At 44.4% G+C, this 15,337-nt stretch overlaps 1 protein-coding gene across 3 annotated transcripts in view; it reads right to left on the bottom strand.

Annotated features, from left to right (window-relative positions):
* hipk2 (homeodomain interacting protein kinase 2) overlaps positions 1 to 14,077 on the bottom strand; it is a 245,956-nt gene extending 231,879 nt beyond the window's left edge. For 2 of the 3 annotated variants that reach the window (XM_059977784.1, XM_059977782.1), the window contains exon 1: positions 13,313 to 14,077. In XM_059977784.1, coding sequence (XP_059833767.1) covers positions 13,313 to 13,331 — 19 coding nt within the window. In that variant the 5' untranslated portion in view covers positions 13,332 to 14,077. The remainder of the gene's footprint in view (positions 1 to 13,312) is intronic. The other variant, XM_059977781.1, reaches the window with a different exon arrangement.
* Positions 14,078 to 15,337: the final 1,260 nt, after the last annotated feature.

Genomic DNA, 15,337 nt, shown 5'->3' with positions numbered 1-15,337 from the left:
ATTCCTGGTGTTGTCTCCAAAACCCAGCAAATCATTCCCTCTCGCATCGCCTCTGAAAACTGACTCAGTTTGAGTCCAAAACCCTTTAGGCAGTGATCTCTGGATTATTACAGCACTCTGCATCATAAAAAACAAGATGTTATTTTTTCTCAGTCCCCAGAAGCATTGACAACACAGAAGAGCCATAAGACATGGGATCAGGATCATCGAGTCCCTCTCAACCCTACTCTCCTGCTTTATCTGCAACCTTTAACACCCTTGCTAATCAACAGCCTATCAACCTCTGCTTTAAACACATCTAATGACTTGGCCTCCACAAACCACTTATGGCAATTAATTCCACAGATTCACCACCCTCTGGCTAAAGAAACTCCTCCTCATCTCTGTTCTGAAGGGACATCTGAGGTTGTCTCCTCTGGTTCTAGACTCTCCCACTATAGGAAACATCCTCTCAGCATTCACTCTATCTAGGCTTTTAAATATTGGGTAGGTTTCAATCAGATTGTCCTTCAATCTTCTAAATTGAAGTGAGTACAGGCCCAGAGCCATAATGCTCCTTGTACATTAGTATTTTCATTTCTGGGATCATTTTGGTGAACCTCCTCTGGACACGCTCCAATGCCAGAATATACATTCTTAAATACGGGGCCCAAAACTGCTCACAACACTCCAAATGCGGTCTGACTAATGCCATTGAAAGTCTCAGCATTACATCCTTGCTTTCGTGATCTAGTCCCCTCAAAATGAATGTCAGCATTGCATTTGTCTTTCTTACAACAGACACAACCTGCAAGTTAACCTCTAGGAAATCCTGCAAAAGAACTCCCAAGTCCATTAGTACCCCTGGTGTCTGAATCCACTCACTGTTTAGAAAATAGTCTATGCGTTTAGTTCTTCCACCAAAATGCATGACCATTCACTTCCCCACACTATATCAGAGGGGATGCGAGAGGGAATGATTTGCTGGGTTTTGGAGACAATACCAGGAATGAGACTTTATGATAACACTGTTGAGATCCAGTAAGGACTTGATGGGACAAAAGACCTCCAGTGTTTTACCATGTGATTTATATGTACTTTAATGGGATTCCCCAGACTCCTCAATACCCGAAGCCTGGACTGACACCTTGCCCTACTGTCCTGTTTATTATATATTGTAATGCCTGAACTGTTTTTGTGCACTTTATGCAGTCCAGGGTAGGTCTGTAGTCTAGTGTAGCTTTCTCTGTGTTGTTTTTTTTATTACGTAGTTCAGTCTAGTTTTTTGTACCGTGTCATGTAACACCATGGTCCTGAAAAACGTTGTCTCATTTTTACTATGCACTGTACCAGCAGTTATGGTCGAAATGACAATAAAAGTTGACTTGACTTGACTTGATCTGTCTCTTTGCCATTTCTCCCAATCTATCCAGGTCCTTTTGAAGGCTCTCTACTTCCTCAATACTACCTGCCCCTCCACTTACTTTTGGATCATCCACAAACTTGGCCATAAAGCCACCAATTCTGTCATTCAAATTATTAACATAATGAAAGTAGTATCAGATCCAATACCAACCCCTGCAGAACACCATCAACCAACCATGAAAAGTCCCCTTTATTCCCACTCTGCCTCCTGCCAGTCAGCCCATCTTCTGCCAATGCTAGTATCTATCCAGTAATATCATGGATTCTTATCTTATTTAGCAACCATATAAACAGCACCTTATCACAGGCCTTCTGAAAAAAAGTAAACAAATCAACTGGTTCTCCTTTGTCTATCCTGCCTGTTATTTCATCAAGGAATTCCAAGAGATCTATCAGACAAGATTTCCCCTTAATGAAACCATGCTGACTTTGGCCAGTTTTATCATGTACCTTCAAGTAGCCCGAAATCCTCATCCTGAATAATGGACTCCAACATCTCATCAGCTACTGAAGTCGGGCAAATTGGCCGATAAGTTTCTTGCCTTTTCCCTCCCTCCCTTTGTAAACAGTGGAGTGCCCATTTGCGACTTTCCAATCAGGACCTTTGAGGGCAAGTTCATAATTCCCCAAAAATGGCCATACAGGTGGACAGAGTAGGTGTGTTAGCTTGCTTGCCTTCATAGGCAGGATAACGAGTACAAGGGTTGGACATCATGGTACTGATCTACAAGATTGGTTAAGCCACATTTCTAGTCTCCACACTATAGAAAAAGAGACCCGTGCAGTCGCAGGGAAAGCATGCAAGCCCCTTACAGTCAGCTGTGGAATTGAAACCGGGTGGCTCTAATAGTGTCACACTAACCTCTACGCCGCCACGCAGCCCACACGACACGGGAGGAAATCGGAGCATCCTCGGGAAACCCAAACAGTCACAGGAGGAACTTGCAAACTCCATGTGGGGACCAGGTTTGGAATTGAGCTGGAGCCAGGGGACAGCAGTACTACCTGCTGCACGGCACTCCATCTTCAATTGTGATGGGATATGCACCAGGGATGGGGGATCATTAATACAGTCATCCACTTCAAGATTGACATGAAATCTGTCTATGCACAGTCAGGGGTTTGGAAATCATAGAAGAAAACTCGAGACCAGGCTTTGGCAGTGAGGACGTATGGTGGGAGCGGGTGAGGCTGATTGAAGCTCAAGCTTTCAAAGGACACATTGAGAGGTTCATTGGAAGTATCTTAGTAGTGATGGAAAGGACTGTCTGGGTAAGCTGGTTTGTTCTAGTCCTGTGAACAGTTTCTTTAAATGAGACTTTTTCCTCCTATTAAAACAGAGAGCTATGTGGGAGGGAAGGGTTAGATTGACCTTGGACTCGGTTAAAAGTTGGCACAACATTGTGGCTGAAGGACTTGTACCGTGCTAAACTGTTCTATGTATAAGCACTGAAGGGAGTGCAGAAGAGATTCACCTAGATTTGCCTGGAATAGAGGACTTTAGTTACAAGGAGAGATTGGATTTAGGAGATTTATTTAAGGAGAGACGTGAGATTGTTCTTACTAGAACACAGGGTGTCACACTTTAAAAAACTTAAGAGTAGCATATAAAGGATAGTTGGGGAGCTTCTTCAGAGTAGGAAAACCAAATAGGAGGACATGAGAGGACAAATATTTAAAGATCTGAAGGGATACATTTTTCCACACAGAGGGTGGCAGATATATGGAACATGCTGCCGGAAGAGGTGGCAGAGGCAGGTATAACCATGGCACTTAGGAAGCATTTGGACTGGTTCATGGATAGGACTGGACTACAGGGATTGGAGCTAAATGCAGGAAAATGCTATTAGCACAGACAGGCATCTCATGGAAGAGGTAGGTCAAAAGACCTGCTTCTATGTAGTATCACTCTAAACTCTTTTACCCAGAATCTTAAATTCTGAGATATCCACCATAATGAACAGCTTCCTCTACTTACTCCATCGAACCCAGGCATGGCCTTCACGGCCTTCAATCTTTGTTGATCCATGGAGAACAATTCTGGCTTCTCCCATCTGACCTTGCAGCTGAACTCCCTTTCGATATCTTCTCTAGGGCCTTCACATCCTTCCCAAGGTTATCTGACTAGATCTGGGTGCATGACCCTGGTTGTAATCTAACCAGTATTCCATACGGGCTGAACAAAACTACGCTGGTATTTTGCTTTCTGCCTTGTGAAACCTGGTATTCTGTGTGGTTTATGAACCACTTGCAACCTGCCTGGCCATTGTCCCTGATGGCCTCATAGCACCCTTTAGAACTGCACCACCTTATCCAAGTTGGCCTCTTTTGTTTCTTCCTGAGACAGCCCATCTCTCTACTCTTCACCAATTTCATCTGCCACTTTCCTCCCCAGTCCACCAACAACCCATTATTGTGCATCACACCAAAATATAGTCATTGACCCCAAGGAACGCCACTATTACCCCTTCTTCAGCCTGAAAGATGTTTAGCATTATTGTATAGAGGCAAATAAAGCATCTGGTCCAAAATATCAAGAGCTTATTTCCCTCCACAGATGCTGCCTGGCCTGTTGAGTTCCTCCAGCACTGTTTGTGCTGCTCAAGATTTGCAGCATTTGTAAACTCAGGTCCAGCATTATTCCCTGCTTTCTGCATTAATTTCTTGCACATACTACTGCCCTTTAATTGCCACAGGGATCAGTTTTTAACCAGTATTTTCAATGGGACTCCATCTCTTTTCCAAAAGAGCTTAGTGAGACCCCACTCGGAGAACCGTGTTCAGTTCTGGTCACCTCATTACAGGAAGGATGTAGATACTATAGAGAGAGTGCAGAGGAGATTTACAAGGATGTTGCCTGGATTGGAGAGCATGCCTTATGAGTGAACTCGGCCTTTTCTCCTTGGAGCAACGATGAGAGGTGATGTTATAGAGGTGTATAAGATGATGAGAGGCATTGATCGTGTGGATAGCCGGAGGCTTTTTCCCAGGGCTGAAATGGCTAACACAAGGGGGCATAGTTTTAAGGTGCTTGGAAGTAGGTATAAGGGGGATATCAGGGGTAGGTTTTTCACACAGAGAGTGGTGGGTGTGGGGAATGCACTGCTAGCGAAGGTGGTAGAGGTGCATGCAATAGGGTCCTTTAAGAGACTCTTAGGTAGGTACTTGGGGCTCAGAAAAAGAGGGCTATACGGTACGGACATTCTAGGCAGCTTCTAGAGTAGGTTACATGTTTGGCACGACATTGGGGGGTGGCCACCCCCAAGACGCAGGAGGCAGGTACCCAGGTAACTGTTAGGAGAGGGAAAGGGAATAGGTGGCCAATGCAGAGTACACAGTGCCGTTCCCCTCAATGATAAATGTACTGCTTTGGATACTTCTGGAGGAGGGGGGGACCGACATTGACACCGAGTCTAGCACTATTGTCCAGAAGGGAGGGAAAGGACAGCAGTAGAGACAGGGAATTCCATTTATACAGGGGCAGACAGGAGATTCTGTGGATGTGAAACAAGCACTCAGATGATATTTAGTCTCCCGGGTGTCAGGGTCAGCGATGTCTCGGATTGGGTCCACAGCATTCTACGGGAGAGAATGAGCAGCCAGAAGTCATGAAAACATATTGGTACCAACAACGCGGGTGGGAAGTGAGAGAAGGTCCTTGAGAGGAAGTAAGGAATTGGGTAGAAAGCTGAAAAGCAGGATCTCCAGGGCAGTAATTTCTGGATTGCTGCCTGTACCATGTGCTTGTGAGGTTAAGAATAGAATGATTTGGCAGATGAATACCTAACTGAAGAATTGGTGCCGGGGGCATGTCTGCAGACTTCTGGAACATTGGGATCTTGTCTGTAGAAGGTATGACTTGTACAAAAGGACAGGTTAACCTGAACCCAAGAGGGACCAATATCCCTATGGGCAGGTTTTCTGGAGCTGTTGAAGAGGGTTTAAACTAATTGGGCAGAGGGGATGGGAAGCAGGCTGAGGATGGGGCACTTGGCATACAACTAGATGCAGTGTGTAGTGAGACTGTGAGGAAGAACAGGAAGATTTCAAGGCAAATTTGCAGTCAGTGGCATAAACGGAAGTGTAACAAGGGGGGCAAAATTGAGAAGGGTGATGAAGACAAATCTGAAGGGATTATGTTTGAATGCATGCAGTATACCGAATAACTTAGATAAGCTTGTAGAGACTAGCGGGTACGACATAATGGGCATCACTGAGCCCTGGCTGAAACATCAGATTTGGGAGCTTAGCGTCCAAAGATACACATTGTATCGAAGGGACAGGCAGGTAGGCAGAAGGGGTGAATCGGTTGGTAAAATATGAAATCAAATCCTTAGAAAGGGGTGACACAGGATTGAAAAATGCAGAATCCTTGTGGGTAGAGTTAAGAAACTGCAAGGGTAAAAAAAAACCCTGGAGGGAGTTATATATAGGCCTCCAAACAGTAGCCAGGAAGTAGGATACAAATTACAAAGGAAGATAGGAAAGGTATGTAAAACAGGGCAACGTTACAATAGTCATGGGGGATTTCAAAATGCAGGTACATTGGGGAAAAATATGCTGGAACCGGATCCCAAGAGAGGGAATTTGTGTAATGCCTACAAGATGGCTTTCTAGAGCAGCTTATGGTTGAGCCCACGAGGGGAAAGTTAATTCTAGATTGGGTGTTGAGTACTGAACCAGATTTAATTAGAGAGCTTAAGGTAAAGGAATCCCTAGGAGGCAGTGATCATAATATGATAGAATTCACCCTTCAGTTTAAGAGGGAGAAGCTAAAGTCAGATGCGTTAGTATTACAGTGGAGTAAAGAGAATTATAGAGGCATGAGAGAGGAGCTGGCCAAAGTTGATTGGAAGGGGTCACTAGCAGGGACGACAACAGGGCAGCAACATCTAATGTTTCTGGGGGAAATTTAGAAAGCATGGGCTAGATATATTCCAAAGAAAAGAATCCTACAGGAAGGATAAGGCAACTGTGGCTGACAAGGGTAGTCAAAGACAGCATAAAAGGAAAAGAAGGCATAAATATAGCAAAAATTAGTGGGAAGTTAAAGTATTGGGAAGATTTTAAAAACTAACAGAAGGCATCCAAAATAACCATAGTCATCTGTGAGGTGCTGGAGGACTGGAGAATAGTTAATGTTGTTCTGTTAAGAAAGGTTGTTTAAGAAAGAAAAAGCCAGCAAATTATAAGCTGGTGAGCCTGACATTATTAGTAGGAAAGTTACTGGAAGGTATTCTAAGGGACTGGATATACAAGAACCTGAATAAACAGGGGCTGATTAGGGATGGTCAACAGAGCTTTGTGGTAAGTCACCTCTAACCAATCTTATCGAGTTGTTTTTTTTTTCCGAGTAAGATAGCGGGAAAGATGGAGGAGGATAAGGTGATGAGGGAGCCATCAAATACTCCCCATACTTTAACCCTGTCATTTCCAGGATTATTCGCGTGAGCCTCCTTTGGACCCTTTTCAAAGCCAGCACATCCTTTCTTAGAAAAGGGGCCCAAAACTGCTGATGATACTCCAAACTGCAACCTGACCCATACCTTATAAACATCCTTGCTTTTATATTCTAGTCCTCTCAAAAAGAATGCTTTGCATTTGACTTCCTTACTACCAACTCAATAACAAGTTAACCTTTTCAGAAATGCTACACGAGAACTCCCAAGCCCCTTTACACCTCTGATTTCTGAATTTTCTCCCCATTTAAATAATAATCTACACCTTTACTCCTTCTACAAAAACGCATGAACCTGCACTTCTGTACGTTAGTTTCCATCTACCACTTTATTGCCCATTCTCCTAATCTGTCCAATTCCTTTCGCAGACTCCCTGCTATTTAAACTTCTGTAATGCCAGTAAGTTTGTAACTCTGCCATTTATTATCAAAACCTTCCTCAAAACTAGATCAAACCACATGGCCTTTCTCTGAGGGAGAATGGAAGCTTCTATAACCTCCAGCAGCAACCATCCACAGCCCCCTACCACATCGACCCTGAAGTTATCTCATCTGGACCTGGTAACTAGTCCATAAGCAATCAGCTTTCCTAGTACCTCCTCAGCAAGCTTCACCCTATCCAGTATCGCTGCTACCTCCTCATTACTAGGATTCTGCTTGTCAGGGTAAAAACCAATAAAATCTGCTCCAATGCTCCAGTTATTCTTTTTCCTCTAATCCCCAACATCATCTCCTTCACCATTCTCTTATCACTCACATTTCTGCACGCTTTTCAAAGACTAATGGGTCCCTTTTGTTTACTATTTTCCACAACACTCTCTCTTTGCTCGTTTTAAAGTTCTTGCCACTTCCTCAGTCAGCTTCCTAAAGGCATCCTGGCTCTCACTAAATTCTCTCCGGTAAGTCACAAATGAGGGTTCAATTCCGAAGAATTAGAGGGGTATCTTATAGAAACACATCAAATTTTGAAAAGAATACGATAGAGGCAGGAAGGTCATTTCTACTGGCAGGTGAGACATCAATTAGCAGAAAACAGGAGAGCAGATTTAGGACAGAGATGAGGAGAAACCGCTTTTGACAGAGAGTAGGAATCTGTAGAACTCTCTGCCCAGAGAAGCAGCAGAGAGAGGCTCCTCATTAAATACATTTAAGACACAGATGGATTTTTAAATAGCAGGAGATTGAAGGTTTTGGAGAAAAGGCAGGTATGTAGAGATGAGACCATCGACCATGATCTTATTGAATGATGGACCAGGCTTGACAAGTCAGATGGCCAACTCTGGCTTCTTACGATGTGTATCACACAGCTACATTTTTCAGCGTCATCTCATCCATTTCTTTTCTTATTCAGTGAATGTCAGGTTCTCTTATTTCACCCCCTCCTTCTGTGAATAAACCGGCCTACATGCAGAACACCTGCTCTAAAAATGTCACACGTTGTTTCATTACAGTTTCACTTTTATCTGATCTCAATTTATAATGCTAGTAAAGCCTCCACAGATCATGTAGTATCTGCAGATGAAGAAACTGTTAACACTTCAAACTGAAACTTTTATCCTGTTTCTCTCTCCACAGATGCTGCCTAACCTGCCGAATATTTACAGCATTTGTTTCTGCAGATTTTTGCTTTTGGTTTCCATTTATCCTGTCCAGACCCCCTTCTAATGGTTAAAACCTCCTGTACGCAAGCCCTACATGAAATTGCTCAACGCTTTCTATTAAACTGATGATCTAATGATTGCACGTTCACTCAGACAATTCCTGCTCCATCACTTCCCTCGGCCTTTTAGTGCTAGCTCCCTCTTCTTTCTTCCTCTCAGTCTAGAACTCCTGGTCTAGATGAAGGGCCTTGACCCAAAATGGCAGAAGTTCACTTTCCTCCATGGAGGCTGCCTGACCCATTCAGCCACTCCATCTTTTTGTGTTGCTTCAGGTTCTGGCATCTGGAATCTCTTGCCTAATGCTTATGGTTCTCCAGGAGCCCTCCCACTGATACTTCAGCCAGCCACACACCTTAGAACCAGACCCTTTCCTCACTGGTCTGGAAACTCACTGATTAGCAAAGTTCTTAGAACTTAAAATATAGAATATAGGCCATAGAACAATACAGCATGGTACTTGAGTTGGCCTTTCAACCAATCCCAACATCAACTTAGCCCTTCCCTCTCACATAGACTACCCTATTTTGTTTAATCAATGTGCTGAAGAGTCTTTTAAACGCCCATAATGTATCTGCCTATACCATCACCCCTGGCAGGACATTTCACACACCCACCACTCTGTGGATAAAAAAACATACCTCCAACATACCTCTAAATTACCCCTGTAATTTCCTCCAATCATCTTAAAATTATGTACCCTCATCTTAGCCATTTTTTGCGCTGGGAAAATGTCTCTGCTATCCACCCTATCACTGCTTCTTATGATCTTCAACAACTCAGTCAATACCCTCATCCTTCTTCACTCCACAGCAATAGCCCGAGCTTGCTCACCTTATCCTTACAAGGCATGCTGTCAATCCCAGACATCATCCTGATAAATCTCCTCTGCCCCCTCTCTGAAGCTTCCACATCCTTCCTATAAAGAGGCAACCAGAACTGAACACAATATTCCATGTGTGGTTGAACCAGAGTTGTCATTGTTTATTTTTAAAAAGAGATGCAACATTACCTCATGAAGCTTCAACTCAAATCCTGATTAATAATATCCCCCACACATACACTTTCTTAACCACCCTGTCAACTTGCGTGGCTACATTAAGTGGTCAATGGACGTGGGCCCCAAGATCCCTCTGTTCCTCCACACTGCTAATAATCCTGCCATTAACCTTGTACTCGGCCTTCAAGTTCGACCTTTCAAAGTAAGTCAGAGTGACCATCATCTGCCACTTCTCAGCCTAGTTCTGCATCCTGTCAATGTCCCACTGCAAAGTACAACAAGCTTCAGCTCCATCCACAACACCACCCAAACTTGGTCATCTTCCTATTTACCTACCCAACCTTCCAATTTCTCTTGCAGGTCATTTATATAAATCACAAAGAGGAGGGGTCCCAGAAAAGATTCCTGTAGAACACCACTGGTCACTGATCTCCAGGCAGAGTATATTCCATCTACTAACTGCCCCCCCCCCCACCTCTGCTTTTTATGGGCAAACTAATTCTGAATTCATGCAGCCAAGTTTCACTGGACTCTGTGCCTCCTGACTGTCTAAATGAGCCTACCATGGACTCAAACACCTTATTAAAATCTACATGCGTTACATCCACTGCTCTAACTTCATCAATTTGCTTTGTCACTCCCTCAAAGAATTGAATCAGGCTCCTAAGGCAAGACTTGCCCCTTACAAAGCCATGCTGAAACTCCCTAAACAGACTGTCTCTCCAAATGCTTATAAATCCTGTCTCCAAGAACCCTCTCCAATAATTTGCCCAGTCTGATGCAAAACCCACTGGTCTACAATTCCCAGGGTTAACTGTATTAGTTTTCTCAAACAACAGAATAATATTTGCCACTCTCCAATCTTCAGGCACCATTCCTGTAGCCAGTGAGGATGCAACAATCATCGCCAAAGGTGCAGCAATCTCTTGCCTCACTTCCCATTGCAACCTGGAATATATCCTGTCCAGCCCCAGGGACTTATTCATCCTAATGTCTTTTAAACAGTTCCAGTACATGCTCTTTCTTAACCTTGACATGTTGCAGCACATTAGCCTGTCCTACACTGTCCTCGCATTCATCAAGTTCCTTCACACTGGTGAATGCCGAAGCAGTGCATTCATTAAGGACTTCCCGTACTTTCTATGGCTCCAGGCACAATTGTTTTTTTAACCCTGTTCAGCCCTACCTTCAAACTAGTCATCCTACTGTTCTTCACACTACTGTTCTTGTGGTGTTCCTTAACCTAATCACCAAGGCCTTTTCATGTCCTCTTCTAGCTATCCCAAGTCCATTCTTAACTCCTTCCTTGTCTTGTAACTCTCTGGAGTTCTTTCTGCTCCTTGTTTCCTAAACAGTAAATAAGCTTCTTTCTTTCTCTTGACTAGGTGTTCCACATCTCATAACAACCATGGTTCCCTCTCCCTACTATCCCTTCCCTGCCTCAATGGGACAAACCTATCTTGAACCCCATGCAAGTGCTCCCGACACAACCTTCATATTCCCATTGTACATTTCTATGAGTACATCTTTTCCCAATTTATGCTTCCAAGCTCCTCCCCGATAGCATAACTCGATCTTAAATACTTCCCCATCTCATCTGCTCCTGTTCCAGTCCAAGATTATGGTAAGTGTCAAAGTTGTCACCGTCTCCAAAATACTCAACCACCGAGACATCTATCACCTGATGAGGTTTATTGCCCAGCATCAGATTCAATACGACCTTTCCTCTAATTGGCCTAGCTTCAAGATCCTTCCTGGGCACATCTAACAAATTCCACACCGCTAAAACCTTTTACACTAAGGAGGTGCCAATGAGTATTAGGGAAGTTGAAGTTACCAATGACAACAACCCAATTATTTTTGCACCTTACACAAAAACCACCTCAATCTGCACCTCAGTGTTTCTGTTGTTAATGGTAAGTCTATAGGATACTCCCAATGGAGTAACTGCTCCCTTCTTGTTTCGGACTTCCACCCGCACTGACTCAGGAGCCGATTCGGCCACGCCGTCCTCCCTTTCTGCATCTGTGATGCCATTCCCCCACCTCTTTTACCTTGCCCAGTAACACAGTGCTTGATTTAATGCTATTACTCCACGAGTGACCCAGGTTTAATTCTCGCCACTGACTGACGGGAGTTTGCACGTTCGCTCTGTGACTGCCTGGTGTCCCAGTTTCCTCCCACATTCCAAAGACGTACGGGCTAGTAGGTTAATTGGCCACATGGGCGTAATTAGAGTGGCACGAGCTGTATCTCAAAATAAAATACATAAAATAATATTGAAATTCCCTTCCCCAATCACCATCTTCAGCTCTTCAACTCCCCAGTAATATTCCTTTACACTAGATTCTCCATCTCCTTCTCAATACACTGAGTCAGTGTAGCACACTCACATAAATTCAGATGCTGGAAATCTGACACACAAATGGAAAATGCTGGAGAAACTCAGTAGGTCCAGCAGCATGTGCAGAAAGTGAATTTTTTAACCTGGAACCCTTCTTTAGAACTAGCAGACCTGAAATATTGACTGTTGCTCTTTGCACAGGCACTGCTTGACCTGCTGAGTGCTTCTAAACATATTTTTGTTTTCTATTTTTACATTAAAATTGCAACAGGATTTACAAGCAAAAATAGGTTTTAAAAAATTTACAATGGTCTATTTGTTGCTTTAACAAGGCAGAACGTTGTAGCTTCCTCCAAATGGTGACAGTTGCAGCAATTGCAATGGGACAAATGTTTAAGAAACACACATTTGCTCGCGAGGATAGAATTGGGTTAAAATGCGGGGACAACTGCAGTAATAAATCAAAGCATCAGTGAAATAAAGGACCCCCTCCCCCTCCATCCAGCCGCCCGGTATCTCACACTGAGACGGGCTTCGACATCACGGCACGTTTGGTCGGCAGGGGGCGGGCAAGAAGTGGTTTCAGAGAGGAGGTGATTATTTCAGAGCTCAGAGTTTCTGTGCATTGGGCTAATGTTCCCCCTCTCCCAATGCTATGAAATTCGCTTCCAACAAACTGCCCGATTTAAAAGGCACGCGAGCAGATTCACCTATGCAAGAGGGGGGAAAAAAACCCACACACACACAGCTACACGACCGGGACTTCGCAACAAAAGGGAAAAGCATTTCTGAGTACTTTGCTTGTATAGCGTCCTTTAAGGCATTCCTTTGTCTCCCCGTGTTTAATCCAAGCTCCGCTATCAGCAGGAAATCCTTCCAACTATTCACCCGTAAATCAATGGGACTTTCACACGCACGCAAAGTTTCCTCACTTGTTATTCGCTTGGTGAATTGGCTGTGAAATTAATCATTTCAGTGATCTCCGCTCGTTTTCCCTTTTCTGATTTAGACAGAGGTGGATTCATGGGAAACATAAAAAGTCTTTTCTCTCCCCCCCCCCACACACAAAACATAAAAGGGGGAAGAAAAATATCCGTAAACTGGCATTTGCTGGTTTTATTCGTAAATCCCTACCACCAACCACCCCCGCCAAAGAAAAAAAACCATAAAGGCTATGGATCGGAACTAATCGTGATGGACGGTCAACAATAACAGCAGGCTCCGTGTGAAATGCCCATTGTCAGTCGCCCCCGATCCCCTCGGAATCCACACACAGGCTGACCGAGGCTCCGGCGCAGAATCTGGAAGCTCCACACCACCCTCCCCCAAATCCTTCACAATGAACCACCACCCCTCGCCCGGTAGCCCCCCACTCCCCCCTCCCACCACCATCAACCTGCCCTCTGGAAACAATAACGAAGGAGGTGCGCGTTAATTTCCTGTCTTACCTTGGTACATTGGGGCCATCGGTGCAATGCTGTGCGCTATGCATGGCAGAATACAAAGCCCGTTGCTCCTCTCCTTGCTAAACACGGTGTAGATCTGCCATATTGTGCTGGATTAATTCGGTGTGCAAATCCCCGGCTGCATCGCTTCGTCGGTTCGCCCGGAGAGGGAGAGAGGGAGAAGGAGAGAGAGACATCGAAGGGGGAGAAAAACTCTTTCAAAATCGGTCATTGAACGCTGTTCTTTCATACAAGGTTCTCTCTCCCTCCCCCTCTCTCCCTCCAAGTACAAGATAACGGAGACGCTGGGAGAATCCAGTTCGAGTCCCACATGCGGCTCTGATACCTGACGTCTCAATATTTCAGATATATTTTGTTATATTTCTACTGAGTCAAATTACGTTCTTTTTACCTTCTGGACAACATGTCTGTGAGGTTTCTGCAAAGTTACAAGCAGAAACCAGAGAGCTGGAGAGACATCAACTGCCTATGCAGTCGATCTCTCCCGAAAATAAAACCCTGCAAGGAGAGAGAGAGAGAGAGCGGCTGAACAACTTTGCTCTGCAGACGCCAACTCTCTTTGCAGTGAGTTTCGGAAGGCCTCCGCTTGCTTCGAGTGGGATGGGAGAGGGGGGAGGGAGGGAGGGAGGAGGTGCGGGAGGTGTTGGGCTGTGATCAGCTGCGGTGGGCGAAGGCGACCAAAGAGCTGTCTCCAGCACTGAGAATGAAAAAGGGAAATTACTCCTGCGCCGCTCTCTTCTTTCGACTGCTCCGGGCTGGAGTCTAGAGTGACGCACAGAGAGCTACAACGAATGATAGTGGGGATGAGTTGGAGAGCGAGTGATGCTTGCCCATCCAAATTGGCACTTTAACTCCTTGTTTGCTGGTCCATTAAAGAGCAGAGTTTGATTCTGTTTCCTGTAATCCGTCCATCATTTAGTTGCTCTGTATTTAATCTCACAATCGATGTCATTGAAACGGTCGACTTGCGCCTTGATATCAAGGAGAGTTTGCTGCGTTCCTGGTTCAGCAACCTGCGTAACTCGGGACAGCTCTCTATCCGGTGATTTAAAAATCCCGATGCTTCACAATCTTGTCGCAAATCAGAGTCAAGTTCATGTTTATTATCCTTTTACATTACGCATTGGTGCAATGGAAAACTTACAGCAGCATCATAGGCTCATAGCGTCATACACAATATTGACAAAAAATACAAGAACATACATTATACAGGAAAGAACAAACCTACAAACCCAGCATTTTAAAAAAAACGAAGTGCATTGTAATGTCAAGTGTTCAGTCGAGTCTGTTATCTGCATAGAGTGAGATACAAGTACTGTGAAGAGCTTACAACAGTATCATAGGCAGATCGGTGTAAAGTTCAACGTTCAAAGTACATTTAATATCAAAGCAGACACATGTCACCAAATCCAACCTTGAGATTCGTTTTCTTGCGGGCATACTCAATAAATCCGTGGACAAAAAAACGGAATCAATGAGAGACTGCACCAACTTGGGCGATAGCACTATATATAAATTGTACAAGATAGTGAAAAAAAAACAAGATACCAGTACAAAACAAAATAACACAATAGAAGACAAGCCCTTGGTAGTGAAAGAGGTCATGTTCCATTGCTGAGAGAGGGTTAACTTGTTCAGGCTGATTGTAGGAAAGTAGCTGTTTCTGAACTTGGCAGTGAGGGACTTCAGGCTTCAGACCCTCCTGCCCGAAGAGGGCATGAACTTGATGGTGGAATCCTTGATGATAGAAGCTGCCCTCCTGAGGAAACATTACCTATAGATGGTGTCAGTGGCGGGGAGGGCTGTGCCTGTGATCGAACCGGCTGTGCCCTCTTCTCTCTGCAGTCCGTTGTGTTCCTGTCAGCTGGAATTGCTGTATGGAACACTTTCAACAATCCATCTGCTGAAGTTTGGTAAAGTATTTGGTCATGTGCCAAACCTGCTCGAGCTTCCAGGAAAATAGGAATGCTGTCTCTGCTAAGACCAAAACAGGTCATCGGAGATGTC

Source organism: Hypanus sabinus, chromosome 8, assembly GCF_030144855.1.
Source record: "Hypanus sabinus isolate sHypSab1 chromosome 8, sHypSab1.hap1, whole genome shotgun sequence".
In the NCBI taxonomy this organism is placed as follows: domain Eukaryota; kingdom Metazoa; phylum Chordata; class Chondrichthyes; order Myliobatiformes; family Dasyatidae; genus Hypanus; species Hypanus sabinus.
This window is presented reverse-complemented; position numbering and strand designations above follow the sequence as displayed.